General features: G+C 29.3%; 2 protein-coding genes and 1 long non-coding RNA gene across 3 annotated transcripts in view; 2 read left to right on the forward strand and 1 right to left on the reverse strand.

The window, feature by feature from the left end:
• The window catches only part of LOC136987714 (uncharacterized), a 45,497-nt gene extending 26,564 nt beyond the window's left edge, over positions 1–18,933 (reverse strand). Inside the window, exons 1-2 of the long non-coding RNA XR_010882653.1 lie at positions 18,836–18,933; positions 18,698–18,758 (exon numbers count right to left, since the gene is read on the reverse strand). This is a non-coding gene — a long non-coding RNA (uncharacterized lncRNA). The remainder of the gene's footprint in view (positions 1–18,697; positions 18,759–18,835) is intronic.
• On the forward strand, positions 15,770–18,247 carry LOC136987673 (endochitinase-like). The gene is given in 11 exon segments (XM_067285427.1): positions 15,770–15,824; positions 16,072–16,152; positions 16,237–16,437; positions 16,504–16,766; positions 16,836–16,890; positions 16,893–16,938; positions 17,021–17,144; positions 17,217–17,411; positions 17,476–17,598; positions 17,673–17,926; positions 17,928–18,247. Coding segments are annotated over 10 exon segments (1,518 nt in total). The 5' UTR covers positions 15,770–15,824; positions 16,072–16,079; the 3' UTR covers positions 18,112–18,247.
• Positions 18,934–18,947: 14 nt separating the features above from the next.
• LOC136987704 (adhesive plaque matrix protein-like) lies at positions 18,948–20,327 on the forward strand. Its single transcript, XM_067285475.1, has 3 exons — positions 18,948–19,061; positions 19,265–19,539; positions 19,610–20,327. The coding sequence occupies exons 1-3, from the start codon at positions 19,055–19,057 to the stop codon at positions 19,754–19,756; spliced, it is 429 nt and encodes a 142-aa protein (XP_067141576.1). The 5' UTR covers positions 18,948–19,054; the 3' UTR covers positions 19,757–20,327.
• Positions 20,328–23,121: the final 2,794 nt, after the last annotated feature.

A 23,121-nucleotide genomic window follows, 5' to 3' on the forward strand; every position in this document is an offset into this window, starting at 1 on the left:
TATAAATTTAGTACAGTTAGATATGATTTAAAAGTGGAATATTTCACTTTCTATAAAATTATCATTTTTGAAATTATTATTTTATATATTCGAAAAGGTAATATAGAATTACCAATGACAACGAATTTAAAACTAGTTCACTGCACTATATTGCAGTGCCTCTAGCCAGCAGCAGAATTCATGGCCAACGTTGGGCAAGATGGGGTGCCCCAACGTGCACTTTTCATACTGACTGCAAACACAGGTCAACTTTATTTTAAAACTAAACAATTTCTCTCTTAAAGGTTACTTCGAATACCATAATATCTTCATCTAAAAGGTAATTTAAAAGTTCACAATAATACTTATTTTGTAAAAACTTTGAGGCGGGCGTAAAATTAGATGAACTATTGCTGAAACATGGAAAACTGTCTTACTTCCAAACAAAGAGAGCGATTCGGACGTTCTCTCGTTCCGTGATTCTTTTGAGGTTGACATTTAGTTCCCAAAATAACAGCTAGATGAAAGCGCGTTAACCACGAATAAACAGACGTCCCCGTCTTACCCCATAGCCCTATCTTGCACCACCTTCCCTTACTGGTAACTCTTCCTATATTCAGTTACTTGGTTCAGCAAGTATAACGCACATATCGTAATTAATTAACGAGAAGTAAATGAATTCGCGAATTAAGTTATTAAGAAATCGTGTAAAATCATAACTTTTTAAATTTTTATTCGCTTGGGCGGAGTAAAAACACTGAAACTGAAGAAAGAAAATTTTAAAAAAAGTTTATTGAAGACTTATCAAATTAACTACAGATTTTAGACAAAGTACAATATAGCTGCACACAAAAATCAAAACAAGTAGGAAAATTACATTAAATATTGATTTTTTTAAACTCTCTCCACCCTGAGGCACTAAGAAAACCTCTTTTTTTGCAAGCCCATTATGGGTTCGGAAAGGCCCACAATGGGGCAGCCGTGTGGTAAGAGACCGATATATCCGGAAGGTCCATCCCCCAAAAAATTCTCAGGGGCTTAATGACTCAGAGTCCGGATTCGAACCCAAGTCCCCCAGAGCGGCAGGGAGTAGTAGGCTGCCACCTTGACGTTCGGCCATCCGGCCGTCGTTAAAAATTGATTAAGAAAGGTTTAGATTAAAAATGAAACTATTTTATTATATAGTAAAATATTTTTAACGTGAAAAAGTTTGATAATGATTGACCAAGAATTTAAAATATAAAAATCATTTCCGTATGACTTTTAGCAATCAGTTTTGCAGATTTCTGCTTAAAATAGACCTAAAAGATCCATTATACGTTAGTAATTTGAATAACCTGCAGTAAAAGTGCAAAAGCAGAGGGTTTTTTCCGATAATTAATGAGCATTTTGGTAACACGGTTTCTTTAGTGGTTAAGTAAAATGGTGGTTATCTAACGCATGGACGTTCTTAGTAAAACCGTTCAAAAATTGTTATTAGTGTTATATTATATTCTAATTGTTATTTTATTACAAGTCGAAGGGTTATTACTTTGTCTCCAATTAGTTTTTAGAAACCTTACTATCTTTGCGGTATTAAATGTTTATTTAATCTACAAATTTCAAATTCTTAAACACCGGTCCTTTCGATAAAGAAAAACACGTAGACAACGAAAGATCACGGAGCTGAAGCGCCCTCAGAATTTTGGTAGTAGCCTATGGATAGCCAATATGGTTAAAATGTCAGCCATGACCACCACCAGAAAAAATTTAAGGAATAAACCCTAGAAATAAAATTCTGGCTATCGGCCTGGATAAAGATGGTCAGAGTCAAGTAGCCATGTGCGATAAAGATGACTCTGGCCATCTTTATCGCAGTTTTCCCCTAAAACGCAACTCATACTTGAGCCACGTTTTAGGGCAAAACTGCGAACGCTCATAGGGAAAAACGTGCGCAACGCGTACTAGATTCTCATGTACTGTACAGTACGTACTCTATTCACTGACAAAGATTTTTTCTCCCTGAGGTTACTGACCGACCTACCAAGATGATGGTGATTTAGAACTTCAGCAACACCCAATTATTAAATACAGACAGATTAATGTGAACGGAATGAAACAAGGAAAATTTGATGAGAGAGTGTCAGTAGAGTTGTTCCCAGATCATCATAATGAAGAACATTCTGGAAACCCTGAAAACTAGCAAGTTATTTTGGAGCCAGCCGCGTTCGACCACGACTGGTGACTGGCTTTAGTTCTCTACCAAGGTAGACATATTGGACAGCAGAAACGACGATAAAGGTTTATCATCAAGGACATGACTTCAACTAACCAAACACATAAAATATTCAGAAAAGAGTGTTTGTGATTATTGTTAATTTTTTAACAGTATTGGCGTTCACTTACATAATTCTGTTTTTTTGAACAAAATATTCTATTAATTTTTTTCCAATAAAGAAACGATCTTTGATAGATATTGTAATAGTTTATTACTTACAAATTTAATAAACATTATGTAAACCGTAATCATTACAATAAAAAAATATGTACCTTACAGTAAGATGTGCATTTTAACATTATCTTCCTATATCATACGTTTAAACATTATCTTCCTATATCATACGTTTAAATCCAGATATTACAAAAATTTGCTTAATTTTAAATTTTCGGTTTTTTTATCAAAGGATTTTGGATTAGTAATAGGTTGTTATTTAACAACCTGTTAGTATTTAACTTCTATCGAAAAAACAATAACAGATTGTTATTTAGAATAAAAATATCAGCTGGTACAAAGTATGTCGTATATTATAATATTCTGACTGTTTTCCAGCTGTATAAATAATAGCGGGAGAACAGTCAGAATGGCGAATCTCAGAAAAGACTTGATAACAGATTAGACTTCTATTCTGACAGCTTAAAAAACACGGGTTCCTTTCCAGTCGGTCTGACTTGAATATATCGAGTTCCACCCATCTCTATTGTAGGCCTGATCGAACCAACGCTGATCATGATTAAAAAAGTCTTCTTTGTGCCAATAGAGAGAAAGTGTAAAAAAGTATACTAGGGAACTTCCATAAATTACGTAGCGATATTTTTTACTATTTTTACTGTCCTTCCATCTCATTGTAATGCATTATATGCAACTCACTATTCCCATATAAAATTACGTAACGTATAAGAACTCCCTCGCGCTAGTTTCCAATATGAAGATTTGATCATAGACAGTTCCTTAGTACTACACTTTACATATTTTCTACATAATATCATAAAAACAAGAATTCCGATTTTTTCTGCACACGACTCAAATTTTTAAAAAAATGAGTCATACAAACATGGGTTTATTCAGCACTGAAAATCGATTAGTAACATTCATCTGTTGGAGAAAAACGTCCTAGAAAAAAAGCTGGAAAAAATTTCGTTTAACTTTCAAACATGCACATGTGGGTCACCAGTTTTAGCTGGGTAGGTAATTGATACTATGCAGATAGAAAGAAAATTCAAATCTTCTTGCCATTGCTTATGAATAGACAAGATAATTAGCTTGAATTTTCTAAACAAACTAGAAAAAATCTGAAATCTCAAATATTACTTAGAGTTACGTAAAGCTGTACAAAGAACACTCCACCTATCATAACTCGTATAGATACTCCCCTTAGCATTAAGCAATTTATGGAAGCCTCTCTATGACCATCGATGATTTTCAAGTGATTGCCCAGGACTAGTAACAATTGTTATTTTTTCTAGTTATTTGTTATTGTTACTTTACCCAACACTACTTTGCAGCCATCTCCGAGTACTGTAACAACTATTACTTCGCGTGTTTTTTAAACAATTATTTTAAAATAACAATAACTAGGCTTACCGTAATATATATATATATATATATATTTTTTCTCAAATTGGACAATTTTGAGAAAATATTCACAACAAAAGTAAAACCTATTAGGATAAGTACCTATGATTGAAAAGGCTACATAAAGAAGTTAACAAAAAACAACGAGTTAAAAGCAATTTTTAATAACTCAACTGAACGTACATTATTCTTATTATTAAGAATTTATTAATATTTATTTAAAAATTCTATGTTATTTTTATTGGCATCGAAATTTAATGCAATTTAAACCGGTACCTTTAAAATATGATAATATATTTGAGGAAGTTCCTTCCGCTGCTATTATGTTTCGCACATTTCAAGTGATTTTAATGTACGAACGCCCACCGCAAGTTACTGAAAATTCTGTAAAGCACAGTTCATATTTCACTTTGTCAATACAAACAAAAACTTTTTCAAAAACGGAAAATCCTTTTTTAATTCATCAGTAAACACACGGTTTCTTTTTGGCATTTTGGAGATTAAAGTAATTTAATGTACAGTACAAAATAATCGCAAATGCCGACTAGCAATTTGAACTCGACTAATATAGGAAGTGCGCAATAGTGACGTGCCGGTGTAAGTTCTAATGTTGCCAACTCTAATTGAAACAAAATATCTAAAAAGTGTAATAAAAATATCTGTATCTCATAGGCTACATGTTATATTATAAATTCTGTGAAAAAATATCTAAATGAAAAAATATAACATTTAAATTCTCGTTCTCTCTCATTCTGTCTAAAATAATGAATCCTACTATTAAATTGTCCCCTCCACATATTACGTAAAAATTAAACATAATCACGTGATAATTATATAATAATTCAGTATTAAAATATGATATTTGCAATGTAAACTCTTGTAATGTACTGTATGTTGGATTACATTTTTTAAAATTTTGAAACTTCCTAAAAATCGCACAAAATCAATATTATTGTGTTTGTGAAAATACGGTTATTTGGAAAGTTCAAAACTTATTTAAAATATGGAAACGATTGTTAAGTCTTGTATAAAACTTAAGCGAGATTGGTCGACAGTGAGACAATGCGGTTTACTTTAAATTTATGCAATTTTGTGGCACCATTTTACTATCAAGATAACTGTCATAATTGCATGCATACACAGTTAAAGTCATTTTTGTGGGAAATAGAAACTTACACAGTAAGATTTTTTTTGTTTATAAATCTTCAAAGTAAATGCTTGGACTGCAACTATGAGTGCTATAAAATATACTAATGACTATAACTTCAGTTTCATGTGATATATCAGTAAAAGCATGATTATTAAACTGTCTTTTCGCTCATGAAAATGCTTTCTCAAGTGTTACGGGATTAGACATAGGTCACTTTTTTATGGATGTGTGCCTGCGGTACACAGTGAAACACGTTGAACTGTACACAGTGAGACGTCTTAGTGTGTACTGTCTTCTACAGAAAGCTTTATTTTATCGAAGCATTTCAGAGGTTTCTTTAAAACTGCAGCGAGGAAATCAAACAGGATTACCAGAAGGATAAAAGGACAAAAGTATGATCCTGACTGACACTCCAGAAAAACAAGAAATCTGCAGGGTTATGGAGCAAAAGCAACAACATAATAATCAAAAAAGAAAAAGTGCTTACAACAGAATTTTAATTAATAGACCTAATCCTGATAGCAGTGACACTAATGAGCTTACACAGAAATCAAACAGTGATTCTGTTTCAGAAGTTCCTATTTCACCGCAATCAGATTTCTTTGGGGAACTAGATGGAGATCCTAAGGAAGAAGACTATGTTCTAGTAGAGTTTCCTGACAAGATATATTATATTGGACAAATAACTAAAAAAAAAGGATGACAAAGAGGACCTTTCCTAAGAAGTTTCTTTCCTAAGAAGATCTGAAAAGTTGCAAGAAGTTTTCTATACCCTAGAGTTGTAATCCTTGCAAGTATAAACATATCCGACATAAAAATGTTGCTACTCCTCCAAATCATTAACAACAAGAGGTAAGCAGGATATAAAGTTTTCACACTATTTCACAGGAATAAACATTCGTTAGATACGCTTATCCTTAAGTAAGCTTGTAGGCCTATATCTCCAGGGCCAAATTTACCAATCCAGGGGCCCTGGGCACAAATTCGGTGGGGGTCCCCCCTTTAAGAGTAGGCAAATTTGATGATTTAGAAAATTTACACAAAATACTGTACTTTCAATTAGATTTGAACTAGGAAGTTGTAAATTTCATTTTAAAATAAGGTTATTGTAAACATACATATATTTTATTGTGTAAAACTAATTATTTTAATTTAACTGAAAAATACCTATGTGAAATTTTTTCCCGAAATTTTCTGATGTTTTATAGACTTTTTCCCGGGTTCGGTTTCTCTGCCTGTTGCCCTCATGATTAGGCCACACTAGGCTGTCGCGATAATAGAAAAAAATTATGTTTAAACATAATTTTTTTTTTAGTTTTGTGGGGGCCCCTATTTTGTGGGGGCCCTGGGCACAGGCCCCAAATGCCCTTATGTAAATCCGGCCCTGAATATCTCAGTGTGGACCATGTTCTGTCTCACTGTATAACTGGTTGGTACACAGTGAGACAGGTTACCAACTTTTATTCTTTTTATTCTACAATAAAAATGATTTTAGTTATTACTCAGTTCTGTTTATATAACAAACATTACAAAAATTAATATTATTTTCTTGTCATGAAGCATTTCTTTCTTTTATCTCACTGTGGACCAGTCTCCCCTACTGGAGGACTGCACGACAAAGAGTTATCCTGTCCTGAATCACGTGTTATTTGTGGATCCTGTCCTTATTTCTCACCTCTCCGTGTTAACTAATTTTATGGATCAACTCATCCGAAATGTGTAAAATTGAGAGTATCTGTACTGCATATGTTGTGTGTCATTCTTCTCAGAAAGACGTGTAAGTTAATGAATAATTAAAAAGTTAATGAAGTTAATTATATTTACAAGAAGATTAAATCTTGCGAATACAATTAAATAGTTGGTTAGATGGCCGAATGGTAAAGGTAAGCCTACTGTTGTGAGGGAACTGGATCGAAAAACCCCAAGGAATTTTCGGCGGTGGTCAGTCCAGATATTACGGCCCCAACCCCCGCCCCATTATGGGCTTGGTCGAACCCGTAATGGGCTTGCTAAAAAGTCCTCCCTCTTGAAAGAGTTTTAAAAAAAAATGTTAGTATAAAATAATTATCAGAATTGATATAACTGAAAAATTAATTTAGAACTTTGAATCATTCGATTTTTAACCGTTTCATTTCATGTTTTAATACTAATACTGTATCTTAACAAGTAATAATGTTTCTAATAAAATAAACAATTTCATTTTTTCATTATGATATTGAAAATAATAATATAATATTTATAAATATATAAGTTATGTCTCCACATTTTATAAACAATCAAAAATAATTTCATTTTACAGGAATAAACATTCTTAGATGCAATTGTAATCCACAAAAGTAAATCGATGTTTAGTCACGAAACAAGAGTTATAGTCAAATATTTTTCCGAATGTTATTTTATATTTGTTATAATTAACATAAATTTGAATATTTATAAATAACTTTTTTAGTGATAAATTTTAAACAATAATGTAATGTGAATAATTTACCATTCTTTTATATTATAATACGAAATGTTATAGAAATTTTATGGCTGCTAATTTATACAGACATTTTTTAAAGACTGGAAAAGATACTTGAACAAATATAAAAAAATTAAGCAAAATATGACCAACCAACTTTAGCGCCAACTTTTTAAATTTATATGCGGGCTTAGAGTGGAAATAAACTGGCTGTACGAGTTTGAAATAAAAGTAAATATAAATTACTGTCAAGACCAGTGCTACGTTCACTTATAAAAACACTTAGATTAAGTTATGAAATATAATTATCTAATATAAAAATAAGCTGCCGCACATTTACCCCTATCAAAATTAAAATTATTTTTTTGTTAAATTAAAAAAAAAAATACTTTTTACAAAACAAAAATTAGTCGAATTTCTTAATTTAAAAAAAAAATTTAAATACCATATTGTCTAACAAGACAAAAATCGTGAAGAATTAAATGGTATGGTATAAAATCAAAGGCAGATCGATTCTATCGCAATTTGCATATGAGATATCTCAATTTCAAGCGATATAACACACGTAAATTGCACAGGATTGCTACCGCAGATGTGTATTTACAACTCAACATTGCAGTATGGTATATAACCCGCAACAGAAAAAAATATACAATGATTTTAGGCCTATACAGTAAATAATAGGTATCCAGTTTTCTGAGACTATTTATACTCCAATTTCAATAAAAGAAACGTTGTTGAAGTATGCTAATTCACAAATGATTGTAAATTACAAAGAAATAAATTATCCTGTAAACCGATATTATTGAGTGGATCCATATAAACTGTGCTACTGTGCCAACATTAAAGGTAATTTTATAGTTTTTTTATGTTCATATTAATATATCATTATTATAACGATAAGAATACAAATGCAAATTATTATTTTTAATCATGCCTGTCATAAGTTCGGACAGATCCATAATAGGGTGGGCCGGGTGGTGAAAACGGGTATATATCGGACATACTACTATCCGGGCAATACCACACCGGAAAAATGTCTGGAGTTTTTCGACTGCCAGATTTGATTCCCAGAGCGATGAACGTCATTCAATAATTAATATTTCAAAAACAATAGGCAATAATACAAATTCAAAATTTATTTTATATTTGTTAAAATTTTTTGATGTATACATTATAATAAATTAATCCCTGTTTAAAAAATAAACTTCAAACCATATTTAAATTACAGTATTACAATGATAATAACAATTTTATTTGAGTTAACAGCATTTAGTAATAAAACAAACAATATATTGATTTTATTATTAAAACTCGGAATATTAAATGTCACCATCAAAATTTTTAAAATTAAAAACATTATTAAAGCAGCAAAGTCGTTTCGTTAAAATCAATTATCCATATATAAATACATTTAAATAAATGACTTTTAATAAAAAACAGGATTTTCCTGAACAATTTATAACGACAAAATAGATTTTTATTCTTTATGAATCTCGTTTATTTAACTAATCTAGCGTTAAACCCGAACAAATTTACGGTATTATCCAATAGAAGCGTGATAAAGGTAAAACGTATTAATGGAAAAAAATAGTCTATATAAAATCAAATGTTTTTTTTATTTATTAAATTAGTGTGCAATTATAGTTGTTATCAATTTATATACTTTATGTGTACAGAAATATTCATTTTTCTATGCATAAAGAATTAGTTCGAAAGAAGAGATTGAAGGTACGGTTTTTTAGTTAATATTATTGTATCAAGAAATTGATAAACTATATAAAGGATATATTATTGAACTATAATATTATCGATCTGATAGCACGAACAAGTTCTGTAGGGGAATTCGGATTCTCAAATTCTCGTTTCGGATCTCAGATATTTTATTTCTCGTGCATGAACTTTAGGCCTCAACCCTTGCGCTGCATGGCTTTAATGCGATAACAGACATTTAGTAAAAATTGGAAATGTCGATATTTCTTAATTAATGTTCTCACAAGACGAGAAAAGAAAACTTTAAAAAATTATGTTCTATAAATGAAACAAAGTTCATCAGTTTGTACTGTCTTCGGTTATAAGCTGAAGATAAGTAAAAGCACAAGACCATAAAAATTAGAGCAAATTAAATATGACCAGAAATGAATATATTTAAAATATTGTACTAAAGCTAAATTAAAATTATTTAGATAATCCTGATTCTATCTGATTTAGATTCTCATGATTTTTTAAGAATAGTTACAGGTTGGCATATCTTTTCTAATTTCTTATCTGTGATGACTGACATCATTGCCGATTTTTAAAACTCTTTACGCTCTGCAGACATAAATTATATTCATCACAGGTTCGATCAGGCATATAACGAATGGTAAAGTGCAGGGCCTGATATTTTTGGATTAACCTATCCACGAAAATTTATGGATCGATTAGGACTATAATCCGGATCGTCCAAAGTAGTAGTACATTGATGCCTTTACAGTTTCATCTATCGGCTGTCCATTATTGTAAATGAATTTGTTTGCAATGGGTGTAATTGAGACTGATGTTTAATCCATGCTTTACGTCAATCTGATCTACGAGGATCGTCCAGAAAGTAATATCCGTTTGCTCATAGATGACGTTGACAACGACAGATGCCAAACAGGCAAGGTATCTTCAGTCACACTTATGCGTTGTATTGTACAGTTGTTGTGCATCGTTAAAATAGTAGCTAAAATGGACAATTCCGCGGCATGCAAAGTGCTGCTGTTACACGGTTTTTGAATACAGAAAACAGCATTTTTCATCGTCGCATTACGGTAATGTATGATGACTGTGATGGGCTACATAAGGCCATTTAAAAAAAGTGGCGTGGCATGGTGTGGTGATGCACGGCTTAGCAGACCATATATCTGCTTCAATGCTTTAAATGCGATTTTCTGCATCATCCTGTCTACAGTCCGGACTTGGTTCCCAGTGACTTTCACTTGTTTGGGAAATTGAAGGAATTTCCGAGAAGTAAATGCTTCGCCAGTACCGATGAGTTGAAAAACGAAGTCACGCAAGTGGCGGCAGAGGTCTCCGATTACGGCATTCAAAACTGGCTACAAGATATGACAAGTGCTTAAACAATGGCGATGATTATGTCGAAATATGACTAAACTGGTGTGTAATATTATGGAAAGTAAAAAATTCGAATAAGTAGATTTGTTTTGTGATTATGGGCAAACGGGCATTATTTTCTGGATGACTCTCGTAGTTTGTACTATTATAATATAAAAATTTATAATTTTAAACATTCTAACAATATTTATTTGTTTGTTTAAATTAATCATAACTGTAAATATAATCGACGTTCGGATGATCAAGGCAGTCAAGGCATCGGCCCCTCTTGGAATTCGGAATCTCACCTCCCAGGAATTTATCTTGGGCGGTAACGAATAGTTCCGGATATGTTGAGCCCATCTTTCTCTCACCACTCTATTTCTATTATGGGCCTAGCCGAACCCATGACGGATATGACAAAAAAACCTTCTTAGTGTTTACAGAGAGAAGAAAGTTAAAAATAGAAAAAATTAGCTACCTTTTTTTTTAGCATTTCTGCCAATATAACTTATTTTATTATTTTTTATTTCACTATATTAAAATATTGTATATTATTTAAAATTTTTAAAAGTAAAAAATACATTATAATCAATTTTAATTATCATATAACTTATATTGTTATTCAAATGATATGATGTTTAAATAGATCGTTTTTCGTATAAAACTATTTTACATTATATTAATACATATAATTTCGATATCTTTAGAAGACAAATCTCAGAACTTCGTCTGAAATATTTTTTATTCACTGTAAATGAATGATAGCATCATTATTATATATGATAATGACTTTTGAAACGACACTATAAATAGGCCTACGACTTTAAACATGATATCATTAATAATGCCATCGATTGAGTATGTGCTGAGTCACAATGGTAGTTTGATATTATATGAAATGAGGATTGGGTAAATATTACAAAAACGACAAAAGTTGTTTATCCAAACTAACAGATTAAAAATAAGAAATAATACTGTTCTTTGGAAATATGCGACTAGATTCACAAAGGTCACAAGATGATACTCTCCAATGTCGTGAAGTTACCAGAAACTAATGATATTTTATAATATAATGTAAAAAATTTGTAAATTTACATTGTAGCACTTACGACAAAACAAAAGAGATCGGTAACGAAAGTGTGTCTTACGACTTTACTAGTAACTGTGTCCATTTTAATAGAGCCAATCGAAACGCGCTTTTTAGTGACTTTTTTCAGAATTATCTCGCTTCTCGCGTGTTTTCAATGTCCCAGGAAAGCTAACTAAATTTTATTTCGTTACAATTAAAATGCTTCGTAGATGACATATACGTTCTATTATCTTTCATCTCCATAAAATATAACTAACCGATCTAGGCGTGGAACAAAAACTTCTTAAAATTGATAATGGTAGTTATATTAATATATATATAATGAAGAAGTTTGAAATAAATTGACAAAATAATAGTTTTTTGGTTTTAAAAAAAGACAACATTAAATTATAATGAATGAGATATTTTCGCACGACAATCCACTGTGAAAAATTCTATCAATATTTTGTTATAAGGTCCTTCATGTAAAAGTGTTTTTTATATTAAAAAGACAATAGACAACCGCTCGACCATCCTGCCGTCAAATTAATATGGCTTACAAAATATAATTCTACATTTGTAATTATTCCTATTTTTTCAATAAGATCTATATTATATATTATTATTTATTCTTCTGCTTGTATTCTGTTTTTTTTTTTTTTTTTTTTTTTAATTTCAATATGTAACCAGTTCAAACTCCGTTACATATTGAAATTACATATTATTTTTTGAAATTTTTGTAAATAATTTTAAAATATCATATTCTATACGTGGTATAAAATATATAGTATATTTAATACGAAACTATTTTTTAAAATTAGATTGAATCACAATTTAAGATTTCTGTAATTAGTTATACAAAAATTATTGTAAACTAAATATAAACTCACGAGAAAACTTATAAAAATGTGAAAAATAAATTTCTAGGAATCGAATCCGTAACCGTTTGATTCAGGCTGTATCATAAAAGTTATCAGAGTCGTCGGATATTAAATGCATTTTATTATATATTTTTTATATATTTTTTCGTTATAATGTTCGATTGTTAACTTTTTTCGTGGATTCCTTAAATATTAATAGTATCGTCATTTATTTTATATAAATATTTTATCTAATTACATTTTAAAAATAACATCTGAAAAAATTTTTATTCGCTAAAAATTTAAGTTATTTTTTTCATAATAATAATAATAATAATAATAATAATAATAATAACAACAATATACGAGTAGCAATATCCAATATCAAAAAGAGCATCACTATTAGTAATCGTAATTTTATCCAATTCGGAAATTCTACGATGAAGTTAACATAAATAGAAACTGATTATAAAAACATATTTATTTACGTATATTACGAAAATTTCGAATTAATCAATCAAATTCTGCGACTTAACGGCTGGGTGGCCAAGACTTAAGATGCTAGCCTATTACTTGGGGAATTTGGAATCAAATGCTGGCAAGCAACTCTCAAGGAATTTTTTATGGACGTTCTGTTCCAGATACTTCGGGCCTCTTCCATCAACACCAGTCAAACCTACAATATATGTAATTAAAAAGATCCTCTCAGGACCTATAGGGCAAAGAGAAAAAGAAAATAATTTTACTTTTTAAAATTTTAACTGTTCTTACTGATCTACGGATTTATCTTGAATCAAATTGATAGTTTCAGAATCAGAATTGGAAGTTTCTAATTTTCTGAATTATAAAATTAAAAGAGAAATAATGAAAATCCGTAAAAAAATTAAAATAATTCAATTTTTAAACTGCAGAATATGAATTTAAAATTGGCAAACGAGTAATTAATTACCAAAGATTTTAAAATGCCAATATTACAGCGAATAATGCAATTTTTACAGCATTATTTAAAAGTTTGAAGGTATATATTAATTACAAAAATTAAGTATTTTGTAAATGAAACGTTTGCAGTCTGCATCACTTGTTGAGCAATTATCGCAATTACTGAATAGCTGATTAATTACAATATTCCAAATTAACGATTCAATAATATGAATGTTGCTTACAGGCCGATTTCCATAACGTTATTATATACTAAATCTACAGATTAGATTATATAAATTATAAAACTGCTACGAGAAGATAGCGCATTTGTAAATTTACTTGTTGTATTGTAAACATAACGAAATTTGGCCATGCAGATATCAGCAGTATGTTACTTCCAAAGATGAAATTATTGTCTCTTTTGAATTCAAATTATTAAAAATAACATTCCTATCATTAATAATTATTCTGTAGAATATACAAACCTATATAACATCAGTTTTATCTAAAAGATTGTTGAAATAATTGCAATGATCTGACGGATCTTACAAGTTTATCGATTTCTTATCAATGTGCAATTTGGATTCTACGCAAGAATATTTTTTTATAATATATTTATGTATTATATTATAAATGTTATAAATGTTCTGTTTAATTATAACTACGGACGTTTAATATATAATTTTTTTAATTAAAGTAATCTTACCGTCGTAAATCATTCGAGGGGTCTGTCAGCCTTCAGCCTACCTCTCCGGGGGATTCGGAATCGAATCCTGGAGAGCGTGACCAGTAATTTTTCATGGAAGATCTGTCCTGGATATGTCCGATCCCATTCCCCACACTCGGTCGCCCCTATTGTGTGCCTGGCTGCACGATGGGTCTGAAAAAAAGACCCCGGGGCGAAAAGAGCCAAAAATAGACAGGAAAAAAGTCGTTGCAATTTTTATAAGATTGCACAAAATTGAAAATTTAAAAGTTTTGATAACTTTTTAAAATATTAAGTTTGTTTTTTATGTACTATTTAATGTTAAACAATAGATATTGTTTAACTTTTTGAAGAATTAAAAATCTTATTAAATTACATAAAAATTTTAAAATTTTTCTAGAGAAGTAATGACTGTAGTCGACTAATATATACTTTCATGGCTTCAAAACACTCATAACTCTTCTTGTAAGTAAATGTTTGACAAATACTCAATATCCCTTTGGATGATTTTAATTTCTTTTGAAACGCTACGTATTTAATTTATACGATTTATTCTTCATTCTTTATGATACATTTGATGGCCAACAAGAAAAATTTAAACATTGATTTCAAGAAAAACTAAAACTGTTTTCATCAAAAAGTTTTTAATATACAATTTATAATTTTAAAACAAGTAATATACTAAAGAATTTTTAAATACCGCTTAATTATTTACACGCTATTGATTTTTAACATTTAGCGATTTAAAAAAATCAAGACATCTGAACAATATTTCTTATTCCTTGTTTTTCATCAACTTCCACATGTACCAAACAACAAGAACAAGATTAATATCTCGAAGAAAGTGTTGTAAATGACAAAAAAATTGTTATAATTTTGTAATTTTCTAACAAAAGTACAAGGATGAGCGAACTGTGACCTTATGTAGTCAGTAATTAGAGCATAAAGAACCGATAGGATTTAACTTCAGAAGTAAAAGGACGATGTCCTTTCTCGAATTTTTTACGTTTCACGTTTCGTAGTTTAAAAAAAATGATTATAAAAAATAGATAAATAATTATAAAAGTAATTCTCGGTTAAATATTCGACTATTTAAGAAACGAATGAATGTTCATTCAAAGGTAAGATGTTGGTTCGAATTTACCTTAGGGACAAAACCTTGAATTGTTAACAAGTTTGATAATATAATTACTTGAGATTATGTCGAAAAATTATCATAAAACAGATGTTGGATATTTCATTAAAAGATAATATTTTTAAGAAAATAACAAAAATATTGTTTTAAAAATAATTCAAGCAAACATTTAGCATTTTTAATATAAAATATTAATTTATTTTTCGTACGTTTTTATATTGAAAGAGCATATATTTCTTAAAATATTTGCACATTTTTAAGATAGATTTTATTTATTTTTATTAAAAAAACATACTTGCTATATTCACGCAATATTATTGAATAAAATACTTTAAAAATATTTAAACATATAGTTGTTATATGCATAAATTAATTATATTTTTAACTGTTAAGGGTAATGGAAATATATACACGATAATAAATAACTTATAGAAAATTTTTGAGGTTTGTTCTGCATTCAGAAGCCTAAAAAACTAATTTTTACACGTGGGAAATCATTCTTCTGATGTTCAATTGTAGATAACAAAATGAGATAATTAGAAAATAAAATAAAAAACTTCAGATATAAAAAAACTATATAAAGACAATGCGTTGAATAATTATTCAGCGGCCCATTTGACGCTCATAAAGGTAAGTTTTAACATGAAAAAAATAATTTCTTAATGGACAATATGAAGTTATTTCGTGCGGAATATTCGTTCTTATAGTGTAGTTTAACAAGCATAAAATTTAATAGATTTATCAGCGGAAGTTTCAATTTTGTATAAATGCCTTTTAAGAACGGAAATTGTTAAGATTTGTTTTCTCTTAACAAAGTTTATGATAAGTTTATAAATGAAATTTTAATTAAAAGTTGTATAATTCAATCGTTTTCTAGGCCCTAAAATGAAAATCTTCTTGCTTCTTCTATTCGTGACCATTTTTGCAGCTCACCAAGCTGCCAAAATCAATTTCAAAGGTAAGACTTTTCAATAACTTTAAGGAATTGAGCTATATGTTGATAAATGATAAAACATTATTTAATTTTTCTTTTGTTTTTCAGCTGGAGGAAACACGGATCCAGAAAAACCAAAAATCGTATGTTACCACAGTGCTTGGGCACAATATAGACCCGAACCCATGAACTACGATATTGAGGACATTCCTGGAAATATGTGCACGCATATCATTTATTCCTTTATTGGTCTTGACGACAAAACATGGAAACTGAAATACATTGATCCTGAATATGATATCGAAAAGCGTAAGTTTGTTTAATATCTCATTATGTATACATTTCTACAAGATATTAAGGAAATATTTATAACAGAGGGATATAAAAGATTCATGGACATAAAGAAGAAATGGCCCGATGTGAAATTGATGTTGGCTGTTGGAGGATGGGACGAAGGTGGACAAAAGTATTCTGATATGGTGAGCGAGAAGAGCAGAAGAGATATATTTATCAACAGCGTAGTCGAAATAATGCAGCAGTATGGATTTGATGGTTTCGATTTGGATTGGGAATATCCAGGCGCTGCTGATAGACAGGGAAAATTTGCTGATAAAGATAACTTCTTAAAACTTGTTCAGGTGATTAAACTATTCAATAGTGTTAACATTTATTATTGTGAAATATTCATAAAATATTTTAATATTTAGGAACTCAGAGCAGCTTTTGATCCACATAATTTGTTACTCTCGGCAGCAGTTCCCATTCAAAGTTTAGGCTGCAAGAAGGATATCACGTGCGAGAACTTGGGCAGTAAGTGCTGAAATTGTAATTATAATCATATTTACTAAAGTAATTTATGTAATGATGCCAAACAGATTGCTTTTTCTTAAAGGCTTCTTGATCAGATTCACATAATGTCATACGATTTACGAGGAAACTGGGCTGGTTTCGCCGATGTACACAGTCCTCTATACAAAAGACCTTTTGATGAATGGGCTTATGAAAAATTGAATGTGGTACGTGTTATTATAAATGCATTAAAACATATAACCGAGGATAAATTTATTAAAATGATGTTATTTTCTTAGAATGATGGCCTTCAATTATGGGTTGATATGGGAGCTCCTAAACATAAATTAATCGTCGGCGTACCTTTCTACGGAAGAACGTACACTTTGGGCAGTAAAGATAACACGGATTTACGAGCCGGAATCAAGAAATGGGAAGAAGGTGGAAAAGCGGGACCTTACACCAATGCTAAAGGATTTTTAGCATATTATGAGGTTAGTATCAATTGTACTCAATTAAATTATAAAATTTGAAATTAAATAAAATGCTATTATGTAGATTTGTCCCCTGACTCAAAGTAAAAAGTGGACCGAAAAATATGACGACATTGGTAAATGTCCATACGCTTATCACGACGATCAATGGGTTGGTTATGAAGATGAAAGAAGTATTGCCATCAAGGTATGTCTTATCTTGTAAAATAATATTTAGTTATAAAGTTTAAGCACTTTGAATGACAAATATAAATTTTGTAGATGGATTTCATTAGAGAAAAAGGATACGGAGGAGGAATGGTTTGGGCCATTGATATGGACGATTTCCGAGGTGTTTGTGGAGAGAAACACGCATTATTAAAGGTCATGAATGAGAAATTGAACGGTTACGTGGTGCCTACACCCGATCCTAACGAAGTGATAACAGAACCTCCCAAACCTACGTGGTGGCGACCACAGACTACCACCGTTGACCCTTCTGCACCACCTCCGACACCCAGACCAACACCACCCACCTGGTGTAGTTGACTGCAGCAATCCACAATGGCAATATTTTCCCCACGAAAGTGATTGCAGCAAATATTACTGGTGCGTACGAGGAGAACCTATGTTGCAAGAATGTAAATCGGGCACGATTTGGGATACTTCAGCCAATATCTGTAATTGGAAGGAAAATGTAAATCGTCCTGAATGCAATTAGACGAAAAATTTAAAAATAAATCGACAATAAGATTATTTTTTAAATTAAAAGAAAGAATGTAAATAAATTAGTAATCTTGTTGAACTGACCCAATTCATAAAAATGCTTTTAAATAAAGTTTCATGACAACAACTGATTTATTTTTTAAAATATTTCTAGAATTATTACTTACATCTTAAGATATTGTATAAAATAATATTACTTTTCAAATTTTTTTTAGTTATAAAACACGAAACCCAGAACAATGATATTCAAAATTGAATATAAAACTCGAGATTTTTAGTTTTTATGACTATTTTTCATATTGCTATCCTTACTTTTAATATAATTATTAGAAATAAATGTCTTAATGTAACTTTATTTTCAACAATCATTATATTAAGAAACAATAATAACGAATGTAAAAACGGAAAAATAGGACATAGGCCCGTAAGTAAAACGTCATAAAATTAAGAACAAAATACTAAATTAACGTAAAGAAGTACATAAATCAGTTTATTTTTACGTATAGATAATAAAGATATAAACGATGATAAAAATTTTATCGGTAATATTTTGGGTTTAGTAATAAGATACGAGAACATACTTGTAAGATATTCTGCAAAATCTTGAAGTTCAGTGTAAACACAATATAAACTGTTTCATAACTTCGGAAATAATAAAATGGAAGGCATATTCATTAAAAATTGACTAAAAATACTCCATTAATTGAATCAAATCTTACTTTTATCTTAATACTTGCGATAAATTTCGATAATATTTGTCACATGATTATGTGTGTTGTGTTTTATATATTATTCAGCGATTGGTGAGTCATCTACGTATCAAAATATATGTATCGTAAGCATGATATGAGAATATTAACAAATTATTGTGAAACTCGCCAGTATAAATTTCAAAAGAATAACGCAACAATAAGTATTAGTTTAACGACGATCTCGACATGAGTTGTGAGTGATTTTAACTGTTTCGTTTATAGTCGTAATTTAATTTAATTTAATTAATTACTCGTAATTCTTCATATAATTAATAATGTTTGTAAATTTAGTTTAATTTGCCTGTATTTAATATTATTTAACTAAAACAGCGCTTTCGTAAGAGTGCTGTGTTCTAGCGTTTTCGTAGTATTGATCCGAAAAATTGTTTCATTTAGATCCTAATTATCCGGGAGGCTATCCTGCCAATAATTATCCACCTGCTTATGGCCAACCTTCTTATCCTACAACTTACCCTGCTCAACCGGCCTACACAAATCCCCCTGTTGGTTATCCAGCGTATCCTCCAGTAACTAGGACTGATGTGGTTATACAAGAGAATCGCTGTGGAGAGACCATTACGGTAACAGAAAGAGTTGTCCAACCTCCACCCCCACCTGTTTATGTGCCTCCTTCGGCTCCTACAACAACTGTAATTGTAGAAGAAAGAGAGGTAATATAAGTAAATATTAAATCATATTTGTGTTCAACTTTCAATTTATTAATTAAATTTTGTTCTTTAGACTCATAGAGGAGGAGGAGCAGGATTTGCAGCGGGTGTTGCATTGGGTATGGCAACAGAAGCGGTGATAGATTCTTTGACGCACGAAAATCGTCATCACCACCATCACCACGGTCATCATCGTCATCATCATGGTCATCACTGGTAAAATGACGAGGAATAGGTTGACAGTTACAAAGAAATTGCCAAGTTGTATAATGTTATTGATGAACAATCGGTGATGTAAGGAATGCGGATTTAATATTAACACTAAACTAGAATATTATAACATTTATTGGGAATAAGTGATAAATATTTTAATTCTATTACTCAACTATTTGTATATAATTATTGATATATAATAATATTATTTGCTTAAACTTAATAGTTTTGTAAACATATCTTAATCACACGAACTATTAAGTTAACAAAATATGACTAATTTTGAGTTCTGTCTTCTGTTTTTTAATTATAAAATTATTTTTCTAATGTTTGCTTTGTATTAAACATTAAAAGTCTCAATTTATACTAGTAAAAGGTTAAAAAATTTGTATTCCTTATTTTCATAGGGAATTTAGTTCGTGCCTTATATATAAATAATAATCATGTATAAGAACTTAGTTATCCATTTTATATTAATCACGAGAACTGAATATTTTGTCAAAATCTACTATTATTTGTTTCAAATTTTAATGAATTATTATCTATTTTATGTAATAAATGAAAGAATTTTATTTCGGCAGTTTAAAAAAATATATTTTGAGTATAAAAACATTAATAGAAATATTCGTAATGTAAGCACGTAACGCAAAAAGTATTTTTTTTTTCTTTAAACTGTTGATCGATACTAACGAATAGATTATTTATTTATAACTATTGTTAAGCTAAGTAACAAAAGCTTTATTGTTATAAAATACGAGTTTTTCACTATCTTAATTCGTGTTATTTACTAAGTTTTGAATAAAATTTCTATGGTCAAAACTTCCACTTTTATTCATAGTATGTATTTATTTTATTACACGAGAAACTTGTTGAATAATTAATATTATTATCCAGTAAAGTACAAATTAATCGACTATTTTATTCATTTAATAATATATCTATAGTTAATCAATAGTTTTTCTTGTTACAAACACTTTTTTAAAAGGATATAAAATTGTTAAAGCTATTACCTTGTATACTTTTATAACAGTTTCCTTTATAATTAATCAATATTTTTCATGTGAAAATTGTATCACAATTAATTAATAATGGGGTTTTTATATTCAGTTATACAATTTATATAATCAAATTATTTATTTAACAATTAAATACATTTTTATTTGCTACATAAGTTATTAATATAATGTAGCTACAATGGCATGTACACAGTAGTAAATTAATGAATAGGCCTACACTTAATCAGTAATTTTCATTTACAAGTATTGTAATTAAAATTTTTAGGGAATGTGTAATTTCAATCTAATCAAAATCGATCGACTTCCTTTACTAACATTTAAACTAAGTAACGTGGTCGCAGACAACTGTTCATTCCTGACCCTCTGGCAATAACTAGACTGAAATTTTATATAAAATGTTTTTATATCTTTATTATCAACTATTTCCTTTTTATTAGTAACTTCTTTATTACCAAAGAATACTGTAAGAGGCCATTTGGAAGAAATAATAGAATTTTTTTTTTTTTGTTAAAGTTGTAGAAGTTTGGCTCCAAATCTCTTCTTACAAAAGTTACAGCTAAACATTGTCAATACAATAAATATATAATTTATAAGCGGTATAACTTTATAAAATATTAATAACATTTCACTTTTATAACTGCATTCCACATAAAATGCCAGATAATTGTTATGGTTCCTATCAAAATCTAAGTTTATCTTCCTTCAATTAATAATTTTAAACTTTTATTTCAGTTAATTTAACTTTATGTAATGTAAGAATAATAGTCACATTCTTAAATTTATTCGTATCAGGACCACTGTACTGAAAATTCATATGATTCAATCGTTTCGGATATTAAACTACTTTATAAATTAATTTTATTTAATTTTTTAATCTATTAAGACGTCAAACGAAAACATGGTAACATAAATAGGCCAATATACTTTTTAAAATGAAATTTATAATATTAATAAACGTTTTTATATTAGTAACAGTCACGTAAAAGTCATCGAAAACGCTTACAAAAAGTTTTTATGACAAATTTTCTATAGCAATTTTATAATTACGCCACGCAAATTGTTATAACAAACGTTATGAAGTTATATATATATATATTTTAAATGGCCCATTAAGTTTGATATTTTAATAATTACAGCTCCGTATACAACTACTTTGTAATAAACTATATGACATGTGTATGAACTGGTTACAGTAGCTTTATAATTTTTTATTGTTTAACAAATTAATAATATAAAAACATAATAAATTTATCTTATCTACAAATAATATATATTCTTTATCTTTGTTTCGTGATATAAAGAAACATATTGCACGTAGCGAAAGATAAGAGCTACAGTTTTAATGTATTAAGTTATTATTATATATGTATTTTTTATGATTATAAATTTAATAGAATTAAAAATATAGAAAAATTGTTTATCTATTCGTACAGGTGACCTATATTAACCACTGATAATTCACTTCTACCTCGATTTAATATACTATTCATGCTAGAAATGTAGAGTAATCCTAACTTCGCAGACTGATATCGCTGCTTGGAAGATATGTAATCTGTAATAAAATACGTGTACAATATTAAGTAAACTAAATTCAATATTTTATGAGTTGAAAACATGTATTTATAACTATAAAATCAAACAAAATATGTACAATTATCAGCCAACAAAGCTCAGATTTATTTCACACAATATAATTTACACGTACATAACTATTTTAGCGTATACATTTAAGAAACATATTCATTTTAGCACCGGTTACACAGTAAATCATAAACAAATCATAATATATAATATATATATTTAAATAAAAATGTTTTTCTTTATATTCAAATTTAAAAATGGCATTTTTTTTTTTTTTTTTAAACTAGGAAGTCCAAATTTATGTTGAGCTTCTTATGTTTTGTATTGTTGTTGTTATAATTATTTTCAATATCCGTGAAGAATTTTGTAATTTAAATTGATACTAGTGTTGAATAATAATCTATTATTATTATTATTATTATATGAATATTTTGAATATGAATGTTTTTAAACAATCTCCACCTACACATTTACCAATTTTCATAGCTAGAATCTCGATATATAAAAAAACAATTGTAATTTTTTTCGATGTTTGATCATGTTTTTGAGTCGTGTAAATGAATTATGAACTAGTTTTTAATCTAGAATTATGAATTTCCCCGGTATTATTATTATTATTTATGTTTTTTTGTCCTAACTTTCATCTAGTACAGTATATCCGGAGATAAATTATAATAAGGACAAGGACGAAGAATGTAAACAATATTCGCATACGGAGTGAAAGATTTAAAAATTTTCAACGATATAAAAAATTAATAAAAGTCAAAAATAGAAT

Source organism: Centruroides vittatus, unplaced genomic scaffold (genome assembly GCF_030686945.1).
Source record: "Centruroides vittatus isolate TY-2023 unplaced genomic scaffold, ASM3068694v2 contig_1229, whole genome shotgun sequence".
NCBI classification, from domain to species: Eukaryota; Metazoa; Arthropoda; class Arachnida; order Scorpiones; family Buthidae; genus Centruroides; species Centruroides vittatus.

Excerpts from the sequence above, each read along its gene's own strand:
- LOC136987704 (XM_067285475.1), top strand. Across the intron at positions 19,540-19,609 it reads TAATTGTAGAAGAAAGAGAG|ACTCATAGAGGAGGAGGAGC; the intron begins GTAATATAAGTA and ends TTTGTTCTTTAG.